Source organism: Furipterus horrens, unplaced genomic scaffold, assembly GCF_987537825.1.
Source record: "Furipterus horrens unplaced genomic scaffold, mFurHor1.1.pri manual_scaffold_2, whole genome shotgun sequence".
Lineage (NCBI taxonomy): Eukaryota > Metazoa > Chordata > Mammalia > Chiroptera > Furipteridae > Furipterus > Furipterus horrens.
In genome coordinates this window covers 36,149,211-36,171,612 of record NW_028327172.1, presented here as the reverse complement: position 1 = coordinate 36,171,612, position 22,402 = coordinate 36,149,211, and the positions used below count along the sequence as shown (strand labels likewise).

At 34.1% G+C, this 22,402-nt stretch overlaps 1 protein-coding gene across 3 annotated transcripts in view; it reads left to right on the top strand.

Moving 5' to 3' along the window:
- FAR1 (fatty acyl-CoA reductase 1) overlaps window positions 1-22,402 on the top strand; it is a 57,553-nt gene that overhangs the window by 20,910 nt on the left and 14,241 nt on the right. For 2 of the 3 annotated variants that reach the window (XM_090263803.1, XM_090263793.1), the window contains exons 2-9: window positions 2,427-2,528; window positions 3,723-3,918; window positions 10,844-11,019; window positions 15,330-15,509; window positions 18,677-18,854; window positions 19,907-19,951; window positions 20,065-20,183; window positions 21,098-21,165. In XM_090263803.1, the coding sequence (XP_090119929.1) occupies window positions 2,509-2,528; window positions 3,723-3,918; window positions 10,844-11,019; window positions 15,330-15,509; window positions 18,677-18,854; window positions 19,907-19,951; window positions 20,065-20,183; window positions 21,098-21,165 (982 nt within the window). In that variant the 5' untranslated portion in view covers window positions 2,427-2,508. The remainder of the gene's footprint in view (window positions 1-2,426; window positions 2,529-3,722; window positions 3,919-10,843; window positions 11,020-15,329; window positions 15,510-18,676; window positions 18,855-19,906; window positions 19,952-20,064; window positions 20,184-21,097; window positions 21,166-22,402) is intronic. The other variant, XM_090263812.1, reaches the window with a different exon arrangement.

Below are 22,402 nucleotides of genomic sequence, written 5' to 3'. Positions count from 1 at the left end.
GCTAATTGAGGGGAACATTTGTCTTTTAAATATTCTTTTGGTACCCTCTGTTATATTTTACAAAAATAGTGATTTTAAAAAATGTATAATAATGCACATAGTACATTTTAAAAATGAATAATGAAGAGTACTACCCTTCATTTCTGTTCCTCAGTTATTCATTCCTCCCTCCTAGAGGCAACCACATTATCAATTTTTTGGCTTCTTTTTCTCCCCCAGAAATTATGTATGTATAAGCATATGCATACTCTTTTTTTATTCCTTTTTCACAAATGGTGATATTATCAGACATTATTACATCCTGCTTTTAAAATTTATCATGAATGCTATTCCATAACAATATATGTTAAACCATCCTTTCCCTCCTTCCTTCCTTCCTTCCTTCCTTCCTTCCTTAGCAGAATATAATATTCCATTGTAGGAATAGGCCAGTTTGTTTGCCCAATCTCCTATTGGTGGACATTCAGGTTTTCAGTCCTTTGCTATCAGTGTCACAATGAACACATCATTTTGCACATGTAAAAGATTAGCTTCAGGATAAATTTCTAGAAATTGAATTGCAGGGTCAAATGCATTTAAAATTTGATAGATGTTGGGAGATGCCCCTCCTCCCCCACCCCAGCCCCACAGAGGTTGTACTAATTTATAGCCCTACCAACAATATGAGTCTTTATTCCCTATGTACTATTATCACTTTTTTTTAGTCTTTGTAAGTCTCATTAATGAAAAATAATGAATCTTGGCAATTTAATTTGCATCCTTCTGCATGAGTCTTAATCTTTGCCAATGATTAAGAGCCATTTGTATTTATTGTTTAATTTCCATTTATATTTTTTGCCCATCTAATTAGTTGTTGGTCTTTTCTTAAAATTAGATTGCAAATACTATTTATATGTTAACAGGAATTACCCCTTTCTCTTTGAAATGATACACTATTTTCTGGCCAATTGCAGCATTTTGGAACATTGCATTTTATGTTAGGAAGCATTCAAAGGCTTGTTAATCATTTCAGCTAGTTAGTACGTATCATTCATCAGTTGTTGTGTTAGGTACTCAGAAGTTTGGTTTAAGCTTGCTGCTACTAAAATCATTAATTTTTCGCTCAAATTAAAAAATGGGTATGTATGCATACACATGTAGCAATATATATCCAAAGATAAAATAGCTATTAGTCTTACTTTGGGAATAAAATTTTTTTTCTAGTCTAGAAGTTATACTCATAAGTAAATGGTTCTAGAAGAAAAAAGGACAATCACAGATTGTTAGACTGAAATACTACAAATTAGACTGACTAACCTAGGGATCATACTGAGAATCACTGACAAAGATGTAAGGGGAAGAATAAGGAAATGTAATTGTGTGCCCAGTCTTTTGTGTGTTATTACATTTAGTCCTCACACAATGCTATTAAAGTGTGGGGAGCAGGTGGGTATGCTATCTATATGTTAGGGATGAAGATACTACAGAACCAAGCAGGTAGGTCAGCTCACCCCAAGATAAATGTCTGTTGTGAACAGTGCTGCTATAAGCATTCACGTACATGTACTTGTTAGAGTACCTGTTTGCAGTTCTTTTGGGATGTGAACCAAGGAGTAGAATTGCAGGGTCATATGATGATTGTGTTTAACTTTTTGAGAAACCACCAAGTTCCCACAACAGCTGAACCATTTTACATTCCCACCAGCAATGTCTATGGGTTCCAGTTTTTCTTCATCCTCATCAATACTTGCTATTTTCCATAATTTCTTGATGTTTTGGATGGTATTATAGGGATATAGCTGTTTTTTTTTAACTTCATTTTCTGTGTATTGCTGATGTACAAAGAGTATTTTTTTCTATGTAAATCTTTTATCTAGTGACCTCATTCACTTGCTAATTCTAATAGTTTGTGTATCTATTGGATTTTCTATGTACATGCTATCTTATTTTTTGTTCCTTTTTGTTAGTTTATGGATGCAATATTCTTGTGAATAACTTGGAGGATATTTATTGGAATTTAAATTCTCTTTAAATTTTTCATTACCATTGTTTCCTTTGTGGTTGATTCTGTTGCTTTCATTTTCGTCCTTATTTTGTAAGGATTTCATAGATATCTGTGGTGATCTTTGGTTATCTATTCATGTTTACAAAGAACAAAGATGGTTGATTTTGATAGTTGACATTGGCTCTCAGTGTTTTGCGGTCTGTTTTTCCAAAAGACCTTTCCTCCAAATGGGCTTACTGACTGAGCTCCGCCTGAGTTTAAGGGCCAGTAGCAGCTATTTAGGCTGGGGACCTCAGACTTACTCTGGGGCTCCAGTACTATGAAGACTTTTTTCTTTTAGTTGTTTTTGTTTCCTTTCTCCTGATCCCCGAACTCCCCTCCCTCCATTTGTTTATGTTTGGAACAATGTCAGGCTCAGCCCTCCTTCTCTTTTTATCCCTAGCACACTCCCATGCTGGATCCCTTCTCCGCAGATCTGGATTCTGAGCCTGGGGAAACAAAGTTATACAGGAAGTACGACTGTCATGAGTGGCTCTGCTCTTCTGTGAGCAATCTTTTAATTACCTTGATTTCCCTTAATTCACCTCATTTTCCTGAATTTGGTGTTTTCCATTTAGGGGGTTGGGACAGCTTTTGCCTCCTTATTGTTCTTCCCTATGCTTGTTTTGATTGGGTTGCTATTTCTTCTCCTATGGCTTTTTTATCCAATTAGTCTCATCTGTTTTAGAAATCCTCCCCTCCCCTGACACTCCCCGCCCTCTACCCTCCCTATCCCTACCCCTCCCCTCCCATCCCTGCTTGATGATGGGCTATTTTTTAATTTTCTGATTGTCATGAATTTATTCTTATAATTATGAAAAATTTGGACATTAAATACATGTATTTACTCCACAGCTTATTTAAAACATAAATATAATTGAAGTTCCTTATTCTTTTTCTCTGATTGTATTGCACTCCTTTTCATGCATTTATTAATATTATGTGTATTTCTAAACAATAAAGAGCATTGTTTGGAATGTGTTTGAGCTTTGCATAGTGACATACTGCATGAATCCTTCTGCATCTTGTTTTTTTCCACTTACCGTGGTTCTTTTGTTTGTTCATTCTCTTAGCATACTATCTTTTCTGCTCTTGCAGTGGAATTTGGGTAAGGAGGATAAGTCAGACCACGTATTTCTAGTATGGTTTTTTTAAAAGGGAGATTAAAGCACCTTTTGGATATGTCACTATAGACATGTAGGAGAAAGGACGTGGTGTTACTCTTCTTGTTTCAACTGGTGATAATAGGTGAATATGAAACCTCGCCGTGTCATACAAGCTAGGCAATTGAGTCTTGGTGCTGACCTCTATTTGGTGTTATAAATCCTTTTGGAGACAGAGAGACACCATTCATTCGTTTTAGGGTTTAACTGAGGTTTAAATGAGGATTTCAGTTCTTCCTGCTGGAAGGACTTTTAATAGGCCATTTAGTACAAGCTGTACTAAAGAAACCCAGGCCCAGAGAAGGTGAGTGACTTGTCTGAGGTGATCCGAGGGGAAAACAGAGGGATTGGAAGCTGTTGTTACAGTTCATTATTTTCCACCCTTTATTGCAGCGAACCGGAGGTTAAAGTCTCTTTTTTGTTAACACTGAACTTTGATTTTTGCCTGTTCTTTAAAATATTTATTTGAATACTAGGAGATTTTATACCTAAGAATGGATGTAAATCTTTGAATTGATGCTTTGTGTTTTCCTTAGGATCAGAATGGTTTCAATCCCAGAATACTATGAAGGCAAGAATGTTCTCCTTACTGGAGCTACCGGTTTCCTAGGGAAAGTACTTCTGGAAAAGTTGCTGAGGTCTTGTCCTAAAGTGAATTTAGTATATGTTTTGGTGAGGCAGAAAGCTGGACATACACCCCAAGAGCGAGTAGAAGAAGTCATTAGTGGCAAGGTAAGTGTGGAAAGTAATCATTTGGAGGAGAGAAAAAAGTGTGGTCTTTATGTGTACTCTGTCTTCAGTATGCTGAAAAAAATTTATAAAAGATACCCTACAAAATGATAGTAAACTAGATATGACTTGTGATCAGTAGGAGAAAAATAAATTTCTCTGTGATGGGAAAAATTTTATAACAAGTTCTAAATTGCTTTTATGGTAGATATTTAATGTTTTCTTAGAAAATTTGAGGGAGGTTATTTGTGATTTCTAGGTATTTCAAGTAGACTTCAGAATATAATAATAATTAAGAGGTAGTTTCTAACGAACTCGTGTGTTAAGAGACCCTATGCTTTTATAACTTAAAAATTTGTAAGCACTGATTGCTCTACGACAGTATTAGAGGGTAGTAAAGTCACCTATTCTCACTGAACAAATAAGAACGATGACAGAGGGGTCAAATATAATACAAGAATATGTCATACATTTTGAAACTAGAAAAATACAGGGTGGGCAAAAGTAGGTTTACAGTAGTGAATACAGTACGTGAAACACAGAGTTTATTCTTGTATTATTATTTATTAAGTGTATTATTTTCCATGCAAATAACTGCAAACCTACTTTTGCTTACCCCTATATTGCTAAGAAAATATGGAAATGAGCTAGAGTAAAATTATTTTATAATCATAAGCTTTTGAATTCTCTCAAAATGAATTAATTTATCTGACATTGACTCATAGTAAGTTTAATGTAGTTAACTATGCAATATTTTAGTTTTTGGGTAGGTATGTGGTACCTTTTAACCTTCTATGACTTGTGTTTAAAAGTAAAAACAATACCAGAGACCTCTGAATCACTGAGTTAAAGATTACTGAAAAGTGTAAAAAGATATGATGATTAATTATAGATTAACAGCTTTCTAGAATTAATAAATAAATAATTTATTAGACAAGATTTGTTTTCCAGTATGTTTTAGTCTTTTAGTTGAAATTTATAAAGTAGTTAATAATGACTAACATTTGTTGAATACTTGCGTTAGGAACTGTGTGCAAAGCACTTCGTATGTATTTAATTATCACAATAACTTGTTAAGGTAAGTGTGGTGTTATTCCCATTTATAAGATCATATAGTGAGCTTTTGAGCCAATGTTGAACTCTGGCAGATGTTGATAGATTCCATTTTACAAATATGGACAGTGAGTCTCAGAGGTTATAATTTTATCTGAAGTTATGTAGCTTGTAGATGTTAGAGATAACACAGATGACTTGATGACAAATCCCTATTATTTTTCCACTTTATAATATTACTTCCCCAAAGGATAAGGAAGGAAGAGGGGCAAAGGTGTTGGAAGGCTTGTGGTACAATGGGAGAATTAGTCTTTAGAGTTGCTCAGCTTACTAGTTGTGAGAGTTGTGGCTGGTGCCCTGAGTGAAAGGAATTTCCCGAAGCTAATGGCAGTTGATGCCCAAGTTGACAAAAATTAGAAAAGAAGATGACAACAAGCAGAAAAGAAGAGTGTGAAGGGCAGAGAATAATAGAGGTGACACACAGCAGGAAGAAGAGTCAGGTTATGGGTTCGGGCAATAATGGGAAGCATTATCTCCTAGGAATGATAAAGTATAATAATGGAAGAACAGGTGTGAGAAAAAGAGAAAAAAATACTCAGACCTGTATAGAAGTTGGGGGTGTTTAAATATAACTTTTTAATTGTCTTAATATCACAGCATTATGATAAAGTATAATAAATTATAATAAAATATAAAAAAAATATTAACATGGTGACTTAGAATGAATAAAAAGGGTAGATTACATTTAGAATGTTTACTGAGGTATCTATTATTTGGAAATGGTTTTCATTCAAATGTAACTTCAGTTTAGAAAGATAAACTTCAATTATGTTTAGAGCATCCATGTTTTTCTTATTTATATTTTCCCCCCTCATAAACAGGTCATCTTAGATTCATACGGTTTTAATAGTGAAATATAAAAATAAAATTTTTGATATTATTAATATGGAGTTAAAAAATGAAAAGTATTTACCTTTGTCTCCACTCTTTACTTTAGTAATTCAGTTTGTCCCCACATGAAAATTTTAAGTCTTCTGGAAAAACTAATTTTCTCTGAATTATTATTTTTTAAATGACCTACTTTTTTGAGAGTTACTCAGTAGTATAACTCAAATAGCTACTAACACTTTTTTAAAAAAAATGATTTTATCTATTTATTTTCAGAGAGAGGGGAAGTGAGGGAGGAAGAGGAAGAGAAACATTGATGTGCGAGAGACAGATCGATCAGCTGCCTCTTGCACGCCCCCAAATGGGGACCTGGCCTGCATCCCAGGCATGTGCTCTGACTGGGAATTGCACTGATGACCCTTTGATTCACAGACTGGTATGCAGTCCACTGAGTTACATCAGCCAGGGTGCTACTAACACTTTTGTAACGTTGTTCCCCATTGCCTCAAACTCCCATGCAATTGTGTCCCTCCCTTGCACCACAATGATATATTAAGTCCTGCTATATACCAGGGGCTGTTCAGGTTACCAGAGATACAGCGGTGAACAAAATATAAGGTCCCAGCATTCAGGGAATTTACATTCTAGTTAGGGAGGCAAGTTAACAAATACATAACATGTTAAAAAGTGATGTGCACTATGCAGAAAAGGAAAGGAGATAAAGGGTATTGAAGGTGATAGAGGTGCTACTTTAGATTCGATGATGAGAAAAGTTCTCTGATGTGACATTTGGGCAGAGAGAGACCTGAATGAAGTGAGGAAGAACCCTTGTGGGAATATGGAGGAAGATTGTTCAAGACAGAGGAAATGGCAAGGGCTGCAGCTCTGAGATGAGAACTGCTTGGTAGGTGGAAAGAGCATCAGGACAAGCTCTGATTTTTAGTTTACTGGGAGCGATGTAAAGCATGTAAAGTAACTATTAAGTGCTAGGGTATTCCCTACCAATACTCTTATGCAGGTGAGCTTTTTGCATCCTAAAATACAATAAAATCGTTAAGTTTATTATTCTTTTAAATGTTTGCTTGTTTGACTTGAGAAAGAGGGCTTCAGAGACATATTTATACTTACACATGAGAAAAGTATAGCTGGTACTGACTTTAAACTCAAATAATTATCAAATGAAGTTTCTAGGTACTTATTTTTAAAAGTAAGATGGGAGTTAATATTTCAGTATTTACCAACAAACAAAATAACTGTGTTTGAAGAATTTGCTATCTTTAGGTATGCTATTGCAAAGTTCATTTTCAGTTTTTTTTTCCCCAATAAGTGAGAAGATGGACTGAGCTCTGTTCCCCATGATTTTAAAGTGAAAACTATTTTGTAAGGTAGTATAAGGACATGTTTTAAAAACATGATATAGTTTCTAGCTTATTTTCCAGGGACTTTTTAATTATAACTCTTGAAAATTATTTGAATTGGTAGATTGACTACAGTGTAATGCAGATTGGTATCATTACCTTATGGCTACTTTTTCATACCTGCCAAATAGGTTCAGAGATTCTGTTTATTAAAGACAGTGTGATTCTCAGACTTGAGTTTTCTGAACCCCTTTACAGTCTTAAAAGTTATTGGGGACTTCAAAGAGGTTCTATGAGGTTTTGCTTCATATTTATCACAGTAGAAATTAAAACAGGCATTTTTAAAGTAAAGAATATACAAGCACATATTCCATTAGCCATCAGAGTGATGTTGTGATCACACATGTAGCCTTTGGAAAATTCCTCTACACTTGTGAGACAGTGAAAGTGAAAAATGCAAATAACATCTTAGTGTTAGTGTGAAAATAGGTTTGACTTTGTGAACTACCTAAAATTGTCTTGGGGACTCAAAGGATCCTTAGAGCACACTTGAGAACTGCTACTGAGTAAGATTGTACAGAGTTGTGTAGACCGTTTGGGGACAACCTGCTGGTACATTTATGGATATACCTAATAGGGATAAATGTTCATATTTTAATGAAAGAGTTGACTTTTACAGACATCCAAAATTAATTTGAACCTAAGCTTCGCAATAAAGATTCAGAGAATAAAGTTGGGGGTCAGAAACAGAAGTTATTAGAATACTATAAGCTCAAATTTGGTACATGTAAGGAATCTGACTGTAGGCATATTCCCAAAAGGAATTTTGATTATAGTATTTATTCTTATTCATTTTTTATTTTTCAGAAAGCATTTATGTGCCTTAGTGCTGGGCACTTGACTTGATACAGGGGGTTGACTTTGGGATAAATAGGATAAGAGTCCCTACCTTAATGGAGCCTACAGTCCAGAGAGTTTTTAAGACGAAGGAAGAAAGGTAAAGGTGTCAGCGAGCTTGGATAGGAGCAGTTATTGAGGCTGATGTCTTGGTTGAAATTGAGAGCCTGAGTATAATGCGAAAGATTTGGGCCTCTCCTCTGGGGTCTCCAGGGCAGTGCTTCTAAAACTTTTTCTCTACAGTAGTTTGTAAAGAAAATGAGTATCTTCTATGTAAAGCTTGAAATTTCATTGAACTTTTTTGGTTTAGCCTTAATATATGACCAGTATATTCAATATAAAAATTCACTGTTCCAAAATATTTGTCTAAATATTAAACAGTACTTAAACAATAAAAATTTCACTAGATGGGTGGAGGGGAACAAAGGGAAAAGAAATTGGGACAACTGAAACAGCATAATCAATAAAGCATATTAAAAAAATTCACTAGAATACTCCATGAATAATATTATTTTTCTTATGTGTTTAATTCTTGTCTAGTACATCCTGCCGCTTAATCCTAGGGCCACTCATTCTTCATTATGCATTGCATTGCTGATGAATCAGTAAAATGAGTCTCTTTTATATCAAGTAGCAGTGAATGTACACTTAAAGTTAGTAAGAAACTTTTACGTAAGCCTACAGTGATTTTGACACTGGAATAAAGAGTATAGGCAAAGAGTATATACCATAGTGGCACATCGTCTTATGGTAGAGTTTCTCAATTTCAGCACTATTGACATTTTGGGCCAGATAATTTTTTGTTATGGGAAGCTGTCCTGTGCTTTGTAGGGTGAGAGCAGCATTCCAGGCATCTATCTATCCATTAGATGCCAGCTATTTCCTTCCCTTGCCCTCCCAGTTGTGACAACCAAAAAATGTCTCCATATATCACCAAATGTTCCCTGAAAGCCAAAATTGCACCAAGTTCAGAACCACTGATTTATAGGAATGTTTCTGGGAAAAGAAACTCTATTGGATGACAAGGGTTAAATTAAAATGATTGACCATGAAATACATTCTGGATAGCGAATAAAGTGTATTAAAAGAAGGCATCAGTGAACTTAATAAAGTAGGAACTAATTGAGGTACCAGTGGGGGAAAATGATATTGAACAAAGATGGTGGCTAGAAAAGGAAAGAGCATCAAGTTTGTGATGTAACTTGTGAAGCAGCATGCTCATGTCTGGGTAGAGATACCTGATGGGAAGGGGAATTAAAGGTCATTGACAATCTGGGTGAATGAAAAAAATGAAATTAAAAAAATGTGTATTCAAGGTGTTAGAGGTACTTTTCTGGTCATCCCTCAGTTTCTTTTTTCTCTTCTTGCCCCTTAAATATCGATATTCTTCAAAGTTTGGTTCTAGGCCTTGATCTTTTCAAACTAGGTCTGGTTAGGTGATTACTGAGCACCTTCTGTTTTATGTTAGATGAATGGGTGTGTTTTAAATTAGATTTGGAAAAAGCTTTATGTAGTCTGGACTTGGGTACCCATCACTGCTGTTCCCAGAGCTACCTGTGTGTGGTTAGTAAAATCCATATCAGTCTGGCTTTCTCTTCCCTGAACTCCAGATGGACAGAGCTAGTTATCTCTACTGGACCTGTCTTCTGGGGTGTGACATAGGTGCTTTACAAACTCAACATTTCACAAAACAGGTGTTTTTAATTTTTGAAAAGAAGGGAAGGAGAAAGAGAGGGAGAGAAACATCAATATGCAAGAGAAACATGGATCAGTTGTCTTTCACATGCCCCTAACTGGGGACCCAGCCTGCAACCCAGGCACGTGCCCTGACTGGGGAATCAAACCAGTGACGTTCTGGTTCGCAAGCTGGCGCATAGCTGACCAAGACACACCAGCCAGGGCCACAAAAGAGTTTTTGAAATACCTTCAAAGACTTGAATCTTTGTAACGGTACTTCTTTTACTTCCAGTGTTTCCTACCTAATGAATTTATTTCCTTAACTAATATCTATATCTTGCCAAGCACTCCGCTGTTCAGGGCCTGCATACTAAGGGAATAGATATTGTCCCTGTCCTCATGGAGTTTACATTCCTTATCCCTCATATCCAGTCATTGGCCAAGTCTACTGAATTATTTTTAACTTCCCAAATATATGAATCCTCTCTCACTTCTAAGTGGTCCTCTCCCAGGAACACTAATCTACTGTACTTTACAATCTCAGGTCTTTCCCAAGCTGGCTTAGTTGTTTCTCCTGAGTAGTCCCATAGCACTATAATATTACCCCTATCTTATTACTTATAAACTGTATTTTAGTTGTCCATTTACTTGTCTAGTTTTTTCTTGTAAGTTAAAGTCTAGATTTTAGAAATCTGAATGAGCATTTTAGACATTGACCTAATGTTTGTACTGGGTAAGTCTGTTCTGAGGGATAATATAATCCAGTCAACAAAGGCATGGACAGTTCAAATTTATCTCTGCAAACTACCAGCTCTATATCTTGAGTAAGTTGCTTAGCCTCCCTGATTCCTCAGATTCCTCATCTATGGAATGGGGATACTAAGGTGGGCCTCATAGGGTGTTTTCTATACAGAATGATAACAGTTAAGAATAACAACCTTAGGGTTTGCATAGTCGAAGTTTTAAAACTAGTGATACTCAGTGGGAAAAGGCAGATGATAATTGGTTTAGAAAGTTGAAAAATGCTGCTCTAAACTATTTTTTCCCTTTGAAAGCTCTTTGACAGATTGAGAGATGAAAATCCAGATTTTAGGGAGAAAATTATAGCAATCAACAGTGAACTTACCCAACCTAAACTGGCTCTTAGTGAAGAAGATAAAGAGGTCATCATAGAGTCTACCAATATTATCTTCCACTGTGCAGCTACAGTAAGGTTTAATGAAAATTTAAGGTAAGTAAAGCTATTTCTCTGATATTTGAACTTCAGTGTGGTTAAAAGATCTAATTTGAATTCTACTTCTCAGTCGAGTTGTTTTGATAGTGATTTGAAACTGTCATTTGTAGCTTTCAGTGTTCACATAGTGTGAACAGAATTTCCTTTCTCTTGTTATCAGTTTAAGAACATTGGATAGCTAGTGTGTATTTATTAGAAAAAGTTGCCATGCATGTAATTATAGGACAGGGGAAAGGCACAAAATGGGAGTTACGGAGTAGAAGAAAGAAGAGTTCACCTTGGGTAGGAATGCTAGTCTTTACAACTAATAATGTTTGTTTCCTCTTCCCTCCATTCTTTCAGCAGCTTTATTTTTCTACTCCACATATACCCATCTGAAAATTTTAAACAATTGGGCTCAGGTTTGCAGAGTAAGATAAAGTGGCTTATAAATTTAAGTAATACCTTGTTTTTGTTTTAAAACTTTGTTAGCAGTGTTAGGGGCAAGGTACATTGGACATAATTTTAATTAAAAAAGAATTTGAACTTCCTTCAAGATACCTGTTTCAAGAAAAAAACATTTTAATTGTTGACGGTTTTGAAAAAAATCTAACATATGCATTTCAAATAATGGTATTTAATTCAGAGTATTCTTTTTGAATGTATGTTCAAAAATACAGTGTTAAAATGTTAATTTAATTGTATGATCTTATGACAGTTAAGTTGGTGCAGACTTCTTTAGGTTTCACAATTACCTGAAGGCTTTTTTGTTAAAATGCTTTTAAATTAAATTCTTTAATTAAATTGAGATTATCCCTTATATTGCCTTATATAGAAATATAAACCTTAATTTATATTATATAACATGACAGTTCAAGTGCCAAAGCATTGCAATGTATTTTGCCTATATTCCAGGTGAGGGTACTATAAAATAGTCTCTTACATTTCTCTAATAGTGCTTTATAGTTTTTAGGGTATTTAGTATTTTCTTATTTGTTATTTTATTCCATGCTTATGTTACCCACTATAATAGTATAGGCAAATCTATTTCATACTTGAGGAAGCTGAAGCAGCATTGTGAAGTGGAAAGGTAGTGAGCGTTGGAATCCCATACCTTAATTCTGATCATAACTTCATTTTTATTATCTAGTGATAATTATTTATTATTTACTTTTTAGTTCCTTTTATGCAGCAATTATGTGTTCATGATTAAAAAATGACAAAATTTTATTAGAACTGTTGTATAACCACATTTTCATAAAATGTGTGTATATGTATATGTGTATTTATAGACATGTCTTTTAATATTTGCCCATTATCTTTGGGTAGTGTAATTACAGTTAGGTTTTTAGTATGAAATAGTCAATCTAACAGGTTTTTTTCCCCTGTAGTTCTAGCTTTTATGATTTTTTTAATTACTTTTTTTTCATACCAAAAGAAAGAGTTCACACAGCCTTTTAGAAACTTTTCAAGAAAAAAGTATATAGCTACTAGGTAATTGTGTTATGTATAGTCTTCATTGGAACAGACAATGTTAATTAGGGTGAAAATAATCGAACTAGCCTTTGTGAGGAGGACCAAAGTACAGTACTTATAGGGTACCTTTGTTCTTTTTTTCTGTTCCCCTGGGGTACGCAAGGGTACCATTAATGAAAGGGAAATCTTTTTCAAGATTATTGTTTCTTATTTTACTAGAGATACCGTAGAGGATGGGGTAGACAAGTGAACAAGAAAATTTATTTTTCTTTTCTTCCTTGTCAAGGCATGTATGTTTGCTGACCAAAGCCTCATTACTGAAATTATTGTTTTCTATGAAGCAATTTTAATGATACTACAGCATTAGATTTGGGCTAGACATTCTAAAATACTGTAGATTGGCATATAATAACTACTTATAAAACAGTTACTCTTTATAACCACTTTTTAGGTTAACCCACAAATAAGAAATGGCACACTATACCCAATATAAATTTCCCGCAGATTCTATATACAAAGTCCATACAGTATAATAGAGGAAATAGAATATGTTTAAATAACCATAATGTAGGATAGAAAATAAGGAGTTACTGAAAAGTAACATTTTTAGCAAGAGCCTTGGGTATGGTTTAAATTACAGGTGTGTGAGTCACCTACCCTAAGATTAATTCGTCCTTACACATTTCTGTCTATATCTTCATTAAGTTTTTAAAAATCAGCAATATTGACGAAGTCTCATCTAGGTAGTATTTTCTCAGAGGTGGGAAAGAGGGGAAGGAGAGATCAGAATGGCCTGGGGAGCTTATTTAAAATGTAGTTTCAGAGGCTTCACCTCAGACATTAAGAAGTGTCTGAGGATGAGGTCCAGCAATAGGCATTTTTAATAAGCTCTCAGGTGTCCTGTCATATGAAGTGTGAGGTCTCTGCTTTAAAAGTCTTAGAAGTATCAGTGTAGATTTTGAACAACCCAGCATATCTGTAGAAGACAGGTGAGCAAGAAAATATTACCTGCAGCTCAAGCAAGTTTTCCTTCCTTCCTTCCTTCCTTCCTTCCTTCCTTCCTTCCTTCCTTCCTTCCTTCCTTCCTTCCGTCTTTCCTTCCTTCCTTTCTCCCTCCCTTCCCCCCATTTCTAAAAGTTTCCATGTTAATGATGGATTATAATTACAAAAATTTGTTCATTTATCCCCACCCCTACCCCAAGGCCACTGTCACTTAGTATGCATTTATGACTCCAGTTAACATAATGAAAACATTGTTTTTGTTTAGTACTAAATACTTTCTGATATAACATTTTAGGGTCTCAGCCTGAATTTCAGTCGTTGAAAGTGGATGGTGATAAAATGAGTGAGGTTTCTGGCCTGGCAGGGATACTAAGAGTTACTTATGTTGGCACAAAATGCCTTCAGGTTTGGGCTCTCAGGTACAGGTGGGTGGGGAAGGGGTAGAAAGGCACCGGAGAGTTTCCTTTCTCAAGTTATTCCTTATTTCAGTGACCCAGAAACTCTGTCACCATCCTCAGGAACAGAATATCCTTTGTGTTCTGCTCCTAAAACATTACTGTCCTTACCCCTATTGTTTTGCAAATGAAAAAGAAAATAGCACATTGCCTTGAAGTCTAGTGGATAGTATCCTCTCTGTCAAATGTCTCTCCTGGTGGAGTTCCATTTCAACAGATTTCCCCCCTCCCTCAGTTGAGATAAGGCAGAAAAAGGATGCATTCAAGATTATAAGACCCCAACCCACTTTATTTTTTTAAAATCTTTTTCTGGTATGTTTTCATAGGCTCTTGGATACTGTTAAATTAAGAGAAAAATAAGACACATGAATTTTTCCTTTTGTGAATTATTTCTTGTTCCTGGTGACCCAGAACTTGTTGTCCCGTCCTTAGGAACCTGTAACAGAATATTCTCTGTATACCTCTTCCAAAACATTGTTTTGCAAATGTGATAGACTTCAAAGCACTGCTTTATAATCAAGTGGACCAGATTCTATCTGTGACATATCCTGGCCGCTTAAAAGAATGGCTGGTTTTTTTGGTTAAGTAAATGTAAGAATTTTAGAAAGTACTCAAAAGTGTTTTAGTTAAAGAAATTTTTTTCTTGTTATTTATTTTTGAACATATATGGTTTTACATAAAATGTAAACATAGAATTTCAATTTTACTTAGAGAAACAATCTCCCTATTTCAATTATTTTTTTCTGCATATTTACTTTTGTATTTGGAAGTATTTCTAATACATTTCAAAAAGGGACTATATAGATCATTTTGGGGTCTTGCATGTAACTCTTAACACATGTAGCAGTTTTATTATAATACCCCTTTTGTAATAGTGTTAAAAAATATTTGGATTAATTGCTATGAAGAAGGAAATAAACATGTTCTTACTTAGTTTTATATTATTATAATTTAATGTTTCTGAATTTTGACTGTTTTACGCAGCATTAGCGTTTTAAAATTACTTAACCATTCTAATTTCTTCTCCTGATATATCCCTATCATGAAATAAAGATTCAAAAGAAGTCTAATATAACTTCTAAACAAAGAAAAGCCAAAGACACAGAAATGATCTGTATTTATTTCTGGATAATTAAAACTTATTGATTTGTACTTTTATTTTTAAAATTCTAATGAGATTTATTTTATAATCAGAAAATATTTCTTTTTAAACATGACTGATAGAATGGATGTACTTCATATTGAAATAAAATACATGAAATTGAAACTAAGGAATCTGTTGTAAAGAAACAGTCTCTGTCTCTATCTCTCTAATGGAAATAAGATTTTTTTTTAAAGCAGGTGAAAACAATGACATAGCCTCACAATTTTTTGTTGTCACTTTTTCTTTTACAGAGATGCTGTTCAGTTAAATGTGATTGCTACACAACAGCTTATTCTCCTTGCACAACAAATGAAGAATCTGGAAGTATTCATGCATGTGTCAACAGCATATGCCTACTGCAATCGAAAGCATATTGATGAAGTAGTCTACCCACCTCCTGTGGATCCCAAGAAACTGATTGATTCTTTAGAGTATGTTTGTTTGAAATTCACATACATTTGTTTTGATCCTAAAACTTTGGGTCCAAGTTTATATAGATATGTATCTCTTGGTCAATTTCAGTTTCTCCCTCTTCACCCCTTTCCATATGTATGTTTATGTATGTATATACATGTATATACACACACATATATACACACATATATACACACACATATACACACACCTGCATGCATTTATCTCTTGTTTATTCAACAAACTATTCTATATCTACCATGTTTTTTTTCTTTTTTGTATATATTTATATCCAAGTGACTATTGGTGACGTCAATGTGGAGCTTTCACTTTGACTAGGTGTGATGGTTGGAAGAAGGCCTTTGAACAAGCATCCACGATATTAGGGACTCTGTTTGCCAGGCAATCAATCCTAGTGACTAAATACCTTATACCTATGGGGACTAATGACTACCTATTCATTAGAAAGGTTCTAATTTATTAAAAGATTATCCTTTTTACTTTGCCCAAGTATATCAATAGAGGTACCTTTAATTATTAGGAAATCAGAGGAGTCATGATCCTTTAATTGATACTGGGAGTGTTAATGTTTGTCATCTTTCTGAGGACTTGGATACTATCAACAATTATTGCGTGAAAAATATTTGGATATGGCGTAAGTAAAGTATGCTTATACCATGGCCAAGTTTTCATTTGCTTCATTCAGCCTGTGCTTTCTCGTCAAGTGAAACAACACAGGATCAGAGCAAAAGCAAAAATCTTTTTACTTTTATAGCCTGTAATTATAAAAACCTTTCAGTGTCCATCCTATCTTCGTATTTGTTAGTCCTTATAATATTCCTGTAGTTTCCCCTCAAGTCTTCTTTCTTCCCAGAGATTCTGTCCACTTTAAGCTCCTCAGTTATCATCACCTGCTCTTTTAGTCCAATGCTTTTCTTAGTGTCTTTTCCAAGTTCCCCCATAAAATAAGACTAGATCCTTTTCTTTAAGGTTTTCCTGCTAATCACTATGAGAAAGCAGACAGATTATGATAATAAAACTTAAAATTATATGTCTTTACTAAGATATTCTTAGGATAAGAATATCCTAAGATATTAGGACCATTTCTAAGATGGTCCTAAATATCTACCTCATTTTCCTCACAGGCCAGTAGGCAGAAGTTTTTAATACCTTTAGGAAAAGTTGAGTGGAAGTAATGAAGCTTTTTACTTTTTCTCTTATTAGTAGTTGGTATATCCAAATATTTAAGTTGCTGAGAAAGAGCATGTAACCTTATAATTTTATTTCTTCTTTCCTTACTTTCCAAGAAATCTAGCTAACAAATAATTTTAGGATAGCTCATGAATTGGGCCTGTAAACACACTCTAATGATGAGGCTTACTGGCTAAAGTCTTTCCTTCATTTAGCTAGTTTGTTGTTTTTTTCTTTAATGTAGCAACGTCTCTTCCATTTCTCCAAGTCATGTCCATTATGGACTTTTTCCTTAGTTGATAAGCACTACCCTTCAGTTTTTGTTAGTATTCTTTTCCTTTTACACACAAAAAGTATTTCCACATACAGAAGAAAATTTATCTTGATAATCTCTATTCTATGCTTCCTCATCAGTTAGTATGGCTCTCATTGGAGTGTGTCAATATACCAAGTATACAATTATGTATACATAGCCTTATAGACAGTAAGGGAAAAGTATCTGAACACAAGTACATAACATATTGGAATCAGATATTTAGACTGGGAAAGACCATAGATATCACCGTCCTTTTACAGATTTCCAGAGTAGTCCTTTTCTTTAGAGGCACTGAGAAAATTGGAGGAATTTTATGATTTCATAGGAGGTTGCTAGTTGAATTTTTTCACTGCTTAAATACCTTCTTTATTAAAAAAAAAAAAAATTTGGATATTGATAGCTCTGCAAAATACTTCTGTCCCAAATCCTCAAACCCTTTCCACATGTCCTTCCTAAAGAAACAAAATAATTTGTTCTTTGTGCCCATTCGCATCTAATTTTTAAAAACATGTAAGACTCAAAATCAAATGTTTCTCTTTCATTAGTAATTTTAAACTTAAAATTTTAAATACTTAGTGGCACTTCTTTTTTAAAATTAGCTTATCAGACTATTTTATCAGGGGAAAAGTCAATTCAAGGCCTTAGAATAGAAATTCCCTGTTTCTAAAAGCAAATGACATTGAAAAGCCCTTTTTCTCTCCTGGAGTTTGTAATTACTAACAGAACCAGCTCACAGGTGGACTTTCTACTTGATGTTAGGTATTGCTGAGGTACTTTTGGACTGCCACTGTGAAGTGTAAAGGGAGGGGTGAGTGGGATGGGATAATACCAGCACAAAAGAGTGAAGAGGCTGGGACCACAGAATGGAAGCTTTCTGAGCAGTGGAATGAAAACAGCCAAATCCTGAGAACCCGCTTCTTGTCAGGCTTGTTTGGGGTAGTCGAAGATGACTACAAGTGTCAAGCAAAATACTGCACATAATACCAGAGGCATGGAAACTACTGAGCAGGTTCCAGAAAAAATAACTACAGATGGAGATGATCCTCTAATTGAATTTTTATAGCATAGTTCAATTTATTTTTATTGTTTACCCTAGTTTTGGTAGTCTCGCCAGTGAGAGCGTACAGTTTTCAGTGCTTTGCCTTCAATAGGTTACTAGACCTTTCCTATTAATTTATGTATGTTCTTTGCGAAAGTATATAATTAATATGGTGTTCGGTGGGTATATACAGAACTATAATTCCTAATCTGAAGCCCATGGGTCCAGATGTATTTTGGAATTTTTTGGACTTTAGGAAAGAATAGAATCTATGTACTATATAATAAGTTCAATTAGGTTTGAGGTCACAACCCTGATCAAGCACATGATGTATATGAATATTCACATGAAGTATTAAAAATTATCATAAATCAGCTCAAATCACCTTTGCTTCCTTCCATATGATTTCTGAAAAAACTAGTTTTTCAGACCTTTTTGGTTATAGAAACTGGGCATAAGAGATGTGGACTTAAAATTGATGTATAATGAAAGGAAGACTAGCTTTGTATTTTTAGTAAAAGTTGCTAGATCGTTTGAGCCAGAGCAACAGATATGTTTGACTATGTAAAGTAAGTGTTTTTTTTATTTTATAGTAAACTATCTGAAATATTTTTGCATGCAATTTCTTTGTTTACTAGGTGGATGGATGATGGCTTAGTAAATGATATCACGCCCAAATTAATAGGCGACAGACCCAATACATACATATACACGAAAGCATTGGCAGAATATATTGTACAACAAGAAGGAGCAAAGCTAAATGTGGCAATTATAAGGCCATCAATTGTTGGTGCCAGTTGGAAAGAACCTTTTCCAGTAAGTTGTTAGAAATCTTTTAAATAATTGGAACTGAAATTTTTAAGTCATAATTCCGTATTTAAAGAGGTGGCAGTTTGATTTAAGAGCAGATGTTATTCACTGAATATGGTGTAAGGTCACAAAGCTGTTTCCATTAACAGAATGAAGCACTTTTATTGGTACTTTTATTTCTAATTTAATGCTGTGTGTTTAGGAATGCAGATCAACATTCAAAAGATTTTAATTGAAAGTTAAAGACTATGATGTCTTGATCAACATCATAGTTGTGATGTGATTGATAGTTTTCTTTGTGCTTGCTAAGCTTGGACTTTTGACACATAAACATTTGTTGGCTTTTAAAATTATTTGCTGATTAGCTTCCCTTGCAGAAGTGGAGAGAGTGGAGATAAGAATATTCAGGATCTTATTTCATTTGCTTTTTACTACCAAAAAGGGGCAAGTCTTCCAAATTGTCTACTCCTCCCTGTGTAGATAACAAGCTAAGAAAGATATAAGAGATATCTATGATAATTTTCTCTAGAAAAGGAAGGCAACGTGGTATTTGTGAGTCCCTGGAGTAAGAAAAAGTATAGACATAAACTAACAGGTAAATTGATTAGCTTTCTATAATGGTAGTAAATGATAGCATGCCCTTTGTAGCTTTGACAATTCTGTTTTCCTCTATTTTATTCAGTAATTTTGAGGATAATTTACCATTTCCTCCAGTCAGGATACTGCATCAAGAAATCACATAAAATCAAACTTGAACAGACTAAATTTAGCAGAAATATTTGATAGGTATAAACTCCTTTTTATAAAATTCTCCTTGCAGAGTTAATGGAAGAGTAAGGTAACCCCTTGAAAATGGTTTTACTAAGTCACTTGCAATCCCAGAGAAACAGTGCTTCTATTTGGGAAGAGGAGAAATAGTCTGGCTGGAATCTAGTCTAATTTTTAGTTTATAAAATAAAATTACCAAGTATATATTTGGAGTTGTAGATGTCACATAATAAATCTCTAAGTTACATAATATTTATAAACTACCTACCTTTTTTTATTTTTGGTATTAGGGATGGATTGATAACTTCAATGGACCAAGTGGTCTTTTTATTGCGGTAAGTAAACCTTTAGGTTTATTTAATTTTTTTTTTCTGTTTTCTGTATATCTTTATATTATGTATGTACTCTGGCTATATACATTAAGGTGTTGTTTTTAATTTTAACAAAGGCAGGGAAAGGAATTCTTCGAACAATGCGTGCCTCCAACAGTGCCCTTGCAGATCTTGTTCCTGTAGATGTAGTTGTCAACACAAGTCTTGCGGCAGCCTGGTATTCCGGAGTTAATAGGTACATGAGGTCGCTTGTTAAATATGTAGTAACTGAGAAGGGAAAAAAGAACTACTGACTAAAGTTAATCCCTCAGTCTTGATATTCCCATACATATCTACACACATATATATATATATATGCATTATCACTTTCAACTGTAAGAGTTGGCTTATTACAGGCAATAATAGCAAGTGGTTCCATCAGCAGTAATTAAGACTTAACATTAATTTCATGTACTACCTACAGGATAGACAGGCTTATTAGGCAGTAAAAATGAACCCCCACTGCCGATGTATTTTTTAGTCCAAACTAAAGCTTGTTATGAACTTGGCATAAAGAGCTAAAAATTCACAGAGATTGACTTATATATATCAGATGTCACACTAGAGCAGCTTTCATCAACTCATGGGCCTCCTTTTAAAAGGAAGTAGTAACATTTACAGATAACATCTAAACTTTAAGCTTCTCAGGAATTTTTGTTTTCTAATTAATAAACTGCCCTCATTTTTGAAGTCAGTATTTTTTATATTTAAAAAAAGGAGGAATATAATTATATGACTATAGTTTGTGGTGAAGGGGGTTCAGTCCATAATATTTTCAGCTAGAGCCTCTGAAACTGGGGAGATAGGAAGAGCCGAGAGTATTGGTTGCTTTTCTTACATTTAAAAACTGACAGTTCCATACAAGGAAGAAAAATATGAAAAGAGAGAAAGTCTGTACTTTTTAAATAAATAAATTGTTGGTGGGGGGAAGAAGGGGTATAAATAGTCATTTAGATGCAAAAATTAATCTTTTAAGGATAATTTAAAAAATAATGTAGCAAAGGTACCCATCCGCATTTTTCCCCTGCTTGAATATCATATAAGATTTAGATTGGACAAGTTTGGCCTTGTTTTACGTTTCATTGCCTTGATCTTTTTTTTTTTTTTCAGACCAAGGAACATCATGGTTTATAATTGCACAACAGGCAGCACTAATCCTTTCCACTGGGGTGAAGTTGGTATGAATTTACCTGTGTTTTTGACTGTTAGAATAAGTCTTAAAGAACTTAAAATATTCTCTGAGTTTTTATGTCAGAAGAATCCATGAGACATTAAGGCCACTGAGTCACCAATTTATTCTTATTTTAATTGCCATCTTAAGAATATCTACCAAATATTGCCTTCTTCTTAACATTGTTTTACAAATTTAAAAATACCCTGCTCTTTATTCCCTCCCCAACCCACCCTCGTCTGACCCTTACTATTTTTCTGCTGCCATTTGTAGCAGCCCTCATGAACACCTGTGGCACGGAAACAGTGCTGTTTTTCTGTGGTTGGGCACTTTCAGTGCTGATGTTGCCTATCCATAGGCAATAGCACTTCCAACTACAAGAGTTGGTATATTATAGGAAATAGCTAGTGTTCCAAAGAGTAATAAATGAAGCAGCTAGCAAGTAGGATACATGTTGCTAGGATATTTTCTATTAATTAATCTATTTAAATTTACAAATTCACAGCAGGTAGTGTGTATGCTGTGTTGCTTGCTCTAAAATGGGAATAGTATAACTTAAAGCCTACTGAAATTCTTTTTTAAGATGGTTTATGTTTTCAAATTTAAAGTAAAATGTATTTATGGCATTGATTTAGTAATAGGTCTTATTTTACCTCTACCTGAACAATTTTTGTTAGTCTTGTAGATCAATTTTGACTTTAAAGTAAGTCTTTTATGTTCTTTATTCTAAGGTTTTTCTGAGGCATTTTTTATTTTGACTTAAGGATTGGCCTTTAGAGTATATAAGGGAAAAAAATCTAGGGAAATTTTACTTTTATGATAATTACAATATTTAAAAGTCTTCTTTTAATAATCTTAACACACTTTAAGTGAGAGGGGCTTTTTTTGTACTCTTTCATTGTGATATAAAGCTTAGTAAAAATTAAGTTGAACATTATTTTTTAGTGAATATCTCAATATACATTTCCATTAAAGTATTAACATAGATGATTATAGATTTGATTGTGTTGACATCGCATAACCTAAATAAATTACAGCAGAAGTTAATTTGGGTTGTTTTAAGTTGTTGATGTATGTTAATTTGAGCAACTTAAGGATGATGATTTTCCTTTTCTTTTTTAAGTAAGTATAATAATAAGAATCTGGAAAGAGGAACAGAAAGAAAGAAGCTATCGTGAGAGGTGAAATAGAAAGTGACATTGTAAACTGACATAGGTAAAACATTAAAAGGATTTTTAAGAGTG